Source organism: Poecilia reticulata, linkage group LG7 (genome assembly GCF_000633615.1).
Source record: "Poecilia reticulata strain Guanapo linkage group LG7, Guppy_female_1.0+MT, whole genome shotgun sequence".
Classification (NCBI taxonomy): Eukaryota; Metazoa; Chordata; class Actinopteri; order Cyprinodontiformes; family Poeciliidae; genus Poecilia; species Poecilia reticulata.
This window is the reverse complement of record NC_024337.1, coordinates 22529732-22539888: the sequence shown is the minus strand read 5'-3', so window position 1 is coordinate 22539888 and position 10157 is coordinate 22529732. Positions and strand designations below refer to the sequence as shown.

General features: G+C 37.6%; 1 protein-coding gene across 1 annotated transcript; it reads right to left on the bottom strand.

Moving 5' to 3' along the window:
- Positions 1 to 5930: 5930 nt before the first annotated feature.
- On the bottom strand, positions 5931 to 9881 carry ogg1 (8-oxoguanine DNA glycosylase). Its single transcript, XM_008413986.2, has 7 exons — positions 9628 to 9881; positions 9248 to 9543; positions 8983 to 9162; positions 8467 to 8645; positions 8221 to 8368; positions 8098 to 8147; positions 5931 to 8022 (listed from the first exon to the last, which is right to left on the bottom strand). The coding sequence occupies exons 1-7, from the start codon at positions 9735 to 9737 to the stop codon at positions 7819 to 7821; spliced, it is 1167 nt and encodes a 388-aa protein (XP_008412208.1). The 5' UTR covers positions 9738 to 9881; the 3' UTR covers positions 5931 to 7818.
- Positions 9882 to 10157: the final 276 nt, after the last annotated feature.

Below are 10157 nucleotides of genomic sequence, written 5' to 3'. Positions count from 1 at the left end.
AAATTCTTGGGGGTACTATGAAAAAATTACCATAAAAATGTATGTATATATACTGCTCAAAAAAATAAAGGGAACACTTAAACAACACAATATAACTCCAAGTAAATCAAACTTCTATGAAATCAAACTGTCCACTTAGGAAGTAACACTGATTGACCGCCCCGCGATTTATTAACTGATTAAATCGTGTTTCAGATTGTTCTTGAAAAACGAATCAGTCACGGCTAATTAGTGGGTGCTCTCACCGCTGCACAGTGAACCCACTGATGCTTTACAGCAGACAGCCGCTCCTCTCTCTTGCAGGTTGCGTACCCCCGCTAAATATTTTAGGGGTACGCAGTATCCTGCCGTACCCCCTGACTTTCACCCCTGGTGTTAGTGCACAAGAAATTTTGTACCAATGCAATTAACCATTGTGTTATAATTGATTTCTCTTGATACTTAGATATTTTAACAACTCACATGATTGGATAATCATAAAAGGCTCAAATTTCCCATTCATCCATTTTCTTACACCCTTTGTCAAAAAAAAGAAAGAAAGAAAGAGAAAAGAAGAAGAAAAAACATGTATGTTGGCATACTGGTCACTCTAAAATGCAATGCACATGAGTGATGGTAGTGTGTCAAAAAATATACAGCCTTTATTTTTTATCAAGCAACCAACTCCAGCAGTTAGCGGTCAACAGACCAAGGTGCAGCACTCAATGATCCCTTTCGAACATGCTGTATTGAGGATTTTCTGATAAAACTGTGTGGAGTCAAGTTTTCTCTGCATGCTTTATCAGGACTTATCCAAAGTTTGTCAAAGACAAAATCTGATACATATTAATTGACCAGTTGCACCATTTCTGGGATTCCAAATATGCATTCCTCATAAATTAAGTTACATTGTTGAGTATCCAATTGCAGGAATAGCTGGGAAAAAGAGAAATTGAGAACTGTTGGTGATCAAGACGAAGAAGCATTGATGAAAAACTAGCAAGATGTCAGAAGGGAACAAACAAATCCCAGCAAGTGACTAGAAAGAAGCAGCAGTATAAATACAGAGTGTGGCGAGTGTGGACAAAGAGCAATTAGGTTAAATGCTTTGTGACTATGTGGCCAGAGGAGCTGAGGAAAAATACGTACAGGACAGAATAGTAAAACAACCAAACATAAAACTCTAGAATCCAAAATACAAATAGAACAAACAGAATAACAGAAAATTCTAATTAAAAGTTCAATGGATCAAGACAGTTGTCTCAACATGACTGGAGATCTTTGAAAATGAAATTATGACAGTTCCAGTCTGCACTAATTCTCTTCTCAAACCACTGTAGAGGACTTTATTGTCACCAAACTAATTTGAAATCCATGCAGCATTTTCAGCTTAAAACATGCTGTTACCAATAAAGATGAGAAAACAATGGACTCAAATGAACTCCGATCATTTGCCAAATGTAAACATCACCAGGGGCTTGTAAATGTGACAGCTTGTTTGTTTTTGGTTGGAAGTTTTTGTCTTGACTAAATAAGAACAATTTATATCCAGCGGAGCCAGTCTTATTTCTAATGCCATGGATATGTGTGATAGTGTTGTGCAAATTAATGTTTGTAAGGGAAGGCACCCAATTTTGTTATAGTCTATGTATTTTTATTATACGTTTCACTATTATTATTATTATTATTATTATTATTATTATTATTATTATTATTATTATTATTATTATTATTGTAAGGATGTACTATGAAATAGCAAAGCAAATAGAAAGACTTACATTAGCATTTTGTTAAATTTTGACTAATTTAGCTGAAAACTCTAGCCAGTAGCTTGAACGAGGGATTGTTTGTGCCACAGGCACAAGGACAGTAAGATGAGTCCAGATGAAACAATACTCTCACTCTGCTGTGCTACGCCCCATTCCGGGAGTGTAGAGCGAGAACAAGCCACCTTGAGCCAAACTGAGAGAGTTTCCTCATGCTGCACCTTGGCTCAGAGCCACTCTGTCATGCTTCGTCTGAGTGTTTCTGTTTTTACAATAACTTCTACATTTTCTTGTCTGGACACGCTGAAGGCAGCAGCTTTGCTCTGATTAAGCCTTAAACGCAGACATCATCTGACAATGGCCGTGGGTGTGGATTCAGAACCAGACTACAAACAGGAATGATTCCCAGCTCCTAAAGTTCTCTTTTGTATTCTTCACTTTCATCAAACCGACTGGACCATCGAGCTGAGTCCTAAAATAACCTGGGTGGCTCAGAGGATTGTCTTAAGGCCATTAAATTACTACTGAGCCGGCCGGGGTCACTGGAGGCTTTGAGCAGGTGAAACAGGAACACCTTTGGATGGTAATCACATTATTGTCCATAGATTATGACTAACATTGTAGCCGCTTGACTAACAACACGCTGGCAATGGATTTAATGCCAGAAATGACTGTTAAGTTAAAAAATGCGAGAGACCTTTTTGTTTCGCTTTTTCTTTAAGAGAAAACTGTAACATGAGAAGAGTGTTGACAGCTGTAACAAGATTAGAGTAGCAGGGTGTTAAAGAGGGGGCTGGTTCTAATAAGAAGGAAATTGTCTAGAAGAGCTTACTTACAGGAGTTTTAAGGATTTTCAATACCATTAAGAAACATTTATTTAAAAAATTACATTTTGAAATGTATAATTTGAGGACTAATCACCCTGTGCAACAAAATAAAGCAGCGGTTATATCCAAAGAAAAATAAAGTCCTATAAATACCAAAAAATGGTTTATTTAAAGACGTGCTTTGTTTAATGCTTCCATTTGCTTTGGCACAAACTTTTAATCATGACTAATAAAACGCTAATAAGATTGTTCAATCTTTTATTGAGAGTTCAAGTTTTGATTTCAAGTTAATAAATTTGTATGTTTCTTCGTCTATCAGTCAGTGAAATTATTGAGCCTGCAGCATACTGACCTTTCCTCTTGGCATGATTCTCTTTCTCTTGCTATCCTAAAAATTTGAAGAATAAGATACCAATAGACACAGTGTTATTTCTCTAAGAGAAGTCTACATTATTCTGAAATCAAACAAGAATTGGGAAGGATTTACTACAGAAACCATCTGTATATATTGGATAAGAAGACAATCTTTTCATTGTAATTTTTCTGAAATTAAATCAGACATATCTTGTGTTTTGTTAAAGATACATCATGGTAAAATCCAGCAGCTTTGTATTTTGGAGTACCATCTTCAGAGGTATACCTATGATTTAGAATCCACTGTTGGTGATGAGAAAATTGGTTTATATTTCAAATATTTTTCCAACAAACGTATAGCTTGAGGAACGAAACACAAAATGTTTGGCCCAAGTAATAACATTTAAAGGTAAACCTGCTAATACAGAGAAAATGTATGTAAATTTCTGTTTTTAGAAACATTAATAAATCTTTGACATGTTCACTTATTTTTGTGGCACTTAGTTTACAGAACTAATTTTGGTTATTCTAACTGACGTAGAACAAAATAAGTTTAGTCTGATTAATCTTCAGACAGTGAGGACAAAAGGTACATGTGCATTTTTATTTGATGTGTGCATCTTGTTTCAACTGTATGTCTGTAACAGCTATATTTCAGATTTTGGTCTCTGTAATATTATTTTCCCACAGTTTAACCTATTTCAAATCATTTTACATCTTCTTGGCTACAACTCTTTAGTCATTCTGTTTGCTGTGGCTAGGCCTGAGGCCCCTTTATTTCTTGGGCTCAAAGAGTTAATTTGAACTGAATTTTAGCTGGTTCAAACGCAACCATCCTCCTTAAAAATATGAGCTATTGAGTTTTAATCCTTGCCTGAAAAGCGAGGGCCCCTTCAGGTGGCGTATATTATTATCTTTTTTGACAAAATAAGCCGCTTTTATTAAGAACAGCTTTGCTAGCGACCATCTACACACTTCAGAGTCAGAACAGTTTGAGATCTGAAAGATCCTTGGCAGCTCTGTGCTCTCAGTCTTTCACTTTGTGGTTTCCCTTCATCCTACGGAACAAAGCACCCCGTCTTTGGGCCCCAATGAGACCTCCATGTGGGGACCACCTCCCTGTTCTGTCGGACTTCATCACAGCTGCCTGTGGAAGTGTTAAATTTCACCACATCTAAGATGAACCCTTAAGGTTTTTGTCTGTCTTACAGTCATATGAAAACATCTGACACTGCTGTGTAAACAGACAACAGAAAACAGAGACTCGTCCTTTTATTGGTAGAGTGAGGTCACAGTTAGATTACTCACTAATCATTAATTGTGACATTTTTTCCCCATCTTATTGATAACTGCTGTGTCAGACAAAAAAAAATAAATAAAGATTAGCTTTCCTTAAAGAAAAAAAAAACTTCCATTTGCACTTGAATGTAACATTTGCATTGTGAACAGAGTATTTTAACAACTTGAGGCCTGATAATACATCTTAATATTAACCTTAGTGATAAACAAATTAGGCAGAATATAATTGAATAAGTTTAAACTTCTTCCCACACAATTTTACATTTAACTTATGTTCTTAAAATACTGTGTTTTAGCAATAATAATAATAATAACAATAATAATAATAATATCCAACATTTTCTGACGTATTTAGATTAGCTAATACATAAACACTAAACAAACATTTGATAGTAGTTTTAAAATATTTCTAGCATAGGCGTAGGAAGAGGCGGGGGGAACATGTCCCCCCCAATATTGGAGAGAGTCACATTCGTCCCCCCCCCAATAATTTCACCTCAGTTGGGAGGAATTTTAAAATCTTCCACTCGCATGCTTTTATTTTGAAGGCGCACAACAGCGCATTAGCATAGCGCTTCCTCCCCTCTCTGAACGGCTCAGAGTAAAGGCAGCAGCAGACGGAGTCAGAGAAACTCAGTTTGAATGAGGTAAACGATCTGTCAGGAAGTTTGCCATGAATATCGCTCGTTTATAACATCTTGTTGTCAGTTTACTTTCATATATAGAACTAAATTTTTTGGTTAAGCTGTTTTAATTCTGGAATAGTCACATGTCCAAAATTTTACTGCTAACTTTGTTTAAAAGTTAGCTAGTCTAGTCACAATGATTTAGAATGAGACTGAAAAAGCAGCRAARTKAGCCTWTTTWTTATTTAAAGTGAGCAACACCTGATCATACTCGACCACTTAACTTGTATTTATATATTATATTATATTATATTATATTATATTATATTATATTATATTATATTATATTATATAATTTAGATATTTAGGAGAACAGGCTTGGTTTTAAAGGAAAGATGCAACAAAATGATTTTTAAAAAATCTTTAAAGCTTAAATAAAATACTTTTATCAAGTTAAACTATATTTTATGCATATAAAGCCTAACCTTTATGCATACTGCAAACCATAATAAATCTAAAAATAAATTTTTTTGAAAGGCTCTTTTTTGCATATGACCCACTTTCAAGAGAACTTCCCCCTGAACAGTGTATGGGTAACAGGTCCCATACATTTTAGGGTCTGCTACAACAAAACATCCAAGCTGTTGTCAGCTTCTGGAAATCTATGGAGATCTTTCCGTTTCATGGAGGCTCTGATTATAGTGCCTCCAAGTGTTTGTAGGCAGCAGCAACACTCATGTTAGAGAAAGTAAGCAGTAAGATGTCCTTTTCACTGAATCACCCCAGAGGTTACAACAAATGTCAAGACACACGTCTTACATAATGTATAGGCCACTGTTGTTTTGCTGTCCTTTGTGCCTTCACCAACATCACTGTCCCTACCTTCTGCACACACTGACCTATCCCTCCTTCTCTTTTTTTTATTTTTTATTTTTATCTTCACAGTGACTCTGCCTGAAGCAGAGACGCAGCTTCTGCCCAGCTGAAGTGGAGCGGGGATGAAAGCTGAGTCACATTCTCATTAACTCGCATGGCTGCACTCTGCTCCACAAAAATAAAACAGTCCTATGGATGTACGACACGCACATCCACAGATGAAACAGCCACACACATAGGCCTCCGCTTGCTCGAAGACACGTCAAAAAACATTTCTCACATTAGAGCCTGATGGCCGTGCAGATCTAAAAAGAGTCCTTATATGAAGGAAACTAAAAAGTAGCTCTGTCATTCCTTCACATGGACATCAAACCTCTTAGACGGCCATGCTGTCACCAGAGACAGTCACAGCAGCCCAGAGAACTGACAGCAGATAACTGCAACCCCTGCTATAAAAAGATCAGCTGACACAGTCTGAAAGTGCCTGTAGATAAACATATGGACACCGAATCACTCAGCGAGGATGATTGTTTTTGAGCTAACAAACAGAAATACTACTCTGATCCAGGGAATGCTCTGCGGCATCCTGTGGGCATCTCCAACATGCCTTCAAACACCACAGATTGTTCTTACAGCGATTAGCCAAGGAAGCAGGCAGAGACAATTCATCCAATGAAAGTGTCAAAAAGCTGAATAAACCACATGGACTCTGTAATAATAGAGATCAATCTGTGCTGCCATCTAGAGGCCAATTTTAGCACTGTTAAAATTGGCCACATTTGAAAATGATTTAATTCTAGTCTGTTTCAAGAACTTTTTGAACATTTGAGTTGAGAACATTTCTTTAAATTTAATTCTGTTTATTTATAAAGTTCCTCTTTATAGAAAAAAAATAATAATCCAAGCATCCAGTTCATGTCTAAATACATAGAAATAGAAATTAATTTAATCCAATCATACAGACACATTCAAATACAGTGGCGTACATTCCATTTCAAAGCTAGTTATAATACAATAACATCAAAGACTTTGGAGCCTCTCCTCCGCATCGAGTAAGCAAATCGCAACAGTGGAAAAAAACAACCTGCTTCACAGGAAATAATGTCCCATGACCGACTGGACATTAAGAATAGCCGAAGCAGAACCCGCAGAAAACAAACAAAGAAACAAACAACAACAACAACAAAATAAACAAACGTACTGATTCAGCTCTTTACATGGTAGAAAAGGCTGGAAACAAAAACGACATTAGAAATTTATTTTCGATCAATGGTATACAAGCTTTTCTGTTCAAATACATTTACAGTGGATGAGACAAGTGGTTCAATATATACAGATCCATTCAATGAACTAGAATATCACTGAGAAGTTTATTTTTTGAGTAACTCCATTCACTAAGTGAAACACATTGTGTAGCTTAATTACACACAGACTGATGTTCTCAAGTCTTTATTCCTGTTAATTACGATGAATCTAATGAAAATGCATCATTTGTGGTTCTAATATTATATTAAATCAATAGGTCTTAAAAAGCGTACCTTTATTCTGCTTACCTTAAATAAATTAAAAAAAACAATCAACCGGGCTTCCTTTGTAATTACTAGATTAGATATATTTTATTATCATAACAGTTTTGTCATTTATTTTAGTTTTTGAGTCCTGATTCCAACTTCAGGACTCACCATGTTGGACAATAAGATCAGTTCTAAAGACAGAAAACTCAAACATATTCCCACACAAAATGATTACAGCAAATACAGTATTTTTTTCCAGTGCTTTTTGTACTCTGTAGAAATAGTCTAGTGCAGCATTAATGAGCTTTACTGAGTTTGTGGCTCATAATGACCACACTTTTAATATTAAAATTTACAGGCTCATCATTTTTAAAATAACTATATTGTAAAACAATCCACACTGTATGCTTCCGTTTTATAGTTCTAAAGTCATAAAAGAGCACAAATTTTATAGTACTAACCCTCAGATTAAAAAAAAAAAAAGAGAGAGATCATATAACCATGAACCAATTTCCATGAAGTTCATGAACAATAATTCCAGTGCATGTCTGTCTTATCTGATCAAAGATCTGTGGTTTCACACCTCTTCTGTCTTGACGGACATCTTTGCCTTCTTCTCACGTTCTGACTTAGGTTTCTTCTTTATTTCATGTCCTTCAAATTCTCTTTTTATTTTTAGCCCCTCGCACTCTCCTTCGCGCTCTTCTTCGTTCTGTGGCTGCTTTAAACTGGTCATTTCTTTGAGATGCTGAAACTTCTTGAGGTCAGCACAGAATAAAACCTAAAAGAGGCAAATAAGTGGTAACAGCAAATCCACAGTGAAAGAGATGGAAACGTAGTGGATGATGATACTTACTGAATGGGCCCAACCTGCATATGGGCCCCACAGCTTTTTGAAAAAATCCCCTGCAGAGAAAAGGTTCATTAGATATTTTGTTTTTGTAGGAGGACAACTTTAACAAAGTGTGGAAAAACCAACCTATATCTCTGTGAACTTTTTCTGTGAGGGTCTTTTGTCCGTTACCAGAAGTGTACTTATAGTCCCGCTTAGCGATCTGCCAAACATGTGTGTCCACAGGAACGGCCTCACACTTATCCAGACACATCAGACAAACACAGTCTGCCACCTACAACAAATGCTATTATTACTTCATGTCTTAATATCTGCTCTCCAAGTTAATATCAATTAAATGTAAGGATCTAACATGTTTGCGTTCTGTCTTACTTTGGTGCCAACTCCAGGGAGGGTTCGGAGAGAATCACGGGCCTCCATATACGGGACGTTTCGTAAACCAACAAGCCACTGGGGCCCGTGCGTGTCCAGGATCTGCTTAGCGCTCTGCTGAAGGAACCGAGCCCTGTAGCCAAAGCCCAGATCCCTGAGACGTTCCTCTACACCACTGTCTGCAGATCACAAGAGCAGCATATATGAAATAAGAAACTGTGAAAAAGAAAAAGCTGCCGAAAAGGACATTATGAAATACTAAATGTGGGTACGACAGACAAAAAGCACCACAATAAAAAATACTGTTCAACAGTGGCTTGAAAAATTTGTTACACACCTTGTACTTTTACACAACACCTAACCCTAATTTCTTTTTTGGGAAACAAAACGTATACTTTTTTTCTGATTCATCTGCAAAATGAGAAGTGTTTAAAAATAATGTGATTGTGCGGGTGTAAAAAGACTTTGTCAATCCTGTAAAGGGCATGCAAATCCTAATGCAAAATTTTCACACACCTGCCAATGCGGACAGTGTCGGAAAGTCATGGTAGGAAGTTTGATCCAGCTGGCAGAGAGGGCTCCCCAGAGCCTGACACAATCTCTCCACCATGCCCTGAATACGCGAGATGTGGTTGTTGGAAGTGCAAATGAAGGAAAAAAGGCATTCTGTGGGGTCCTGACGCAACATCCGCACACCTGCAGAAACACCAAGCAGTACATTTTAGATCTGGTTCAATTCACTGTGAAACAGTACTATACATGCATGAACAAACACACTAACCTGTAAAGATGTCAGAAATCTTCTTGAAGTGAGAGTCTGCTGTACCCCACTCCTTGTATAGATCCCCCAGCTTCACGTGCAGCTGGAAGTAGTCTCTCAGCATCTCTGCTTCCACCTCAGAGTGGTGTGAGGCAGTGACAGACTCTGCCCTCAGAGAGTCTTCTGAGCTGTTTTCTCCATCAGCTCCACCCTGGTTTGTGTACACGTAGTACCAAAGAGTGTCTTCTGTTTGAGTCAGGGTCCAAACACGCCCCCCTATGACTCCAGTCCAGTGCCCATCAGCAGTTTCTCTCCAGCTGTGAATTAATTGAATGGAAAAACACAGGAATACGCGTATCTTCCGGTTCATTTAATGTTATGAATTATCTGTAGACACTCACCGGAAAGTTTGTCCACAAGCGAGGACGAGCTCCAGTCGCAGCTCCGACTTTGCGCATGGCAAAGATCGCCACAATTTAGCCCCTGAAGACAGCACCGCATGTTTCGCCATACTTGTTTGGAGCTAAAAGATGCCTTAACTGACCGATAAGCGATCTGTAGTAAAAACGCATTGATTTGTCGGCATGCAACCTGCAGAAAAATGAAAAGCGAATGTACACATAGCTATATGGTGGATTCACTCTTTACCCGTCAACCGGCAAAATCTCCGGGTGACTAGTTTCAAGGGAGGAGTTTCTATCCTATATAGAGGTGGAAGCAGGTGGGAGATGGACTCACCCTAAATATTTGAAGACCACACACCGATGAGGCAATAAGATAAAAAGGCACACAATTACCACCAGTTGACTTAATAATTATTTGTTTACTATTTTGCTGCCCACAGTCCTGCTGTGACACGGACTCCCCTAGATCTCTCAAAGTTGTATATGATATATGGCACTAAAATCAGTAGCGGAGCCAGAGGGGGGGG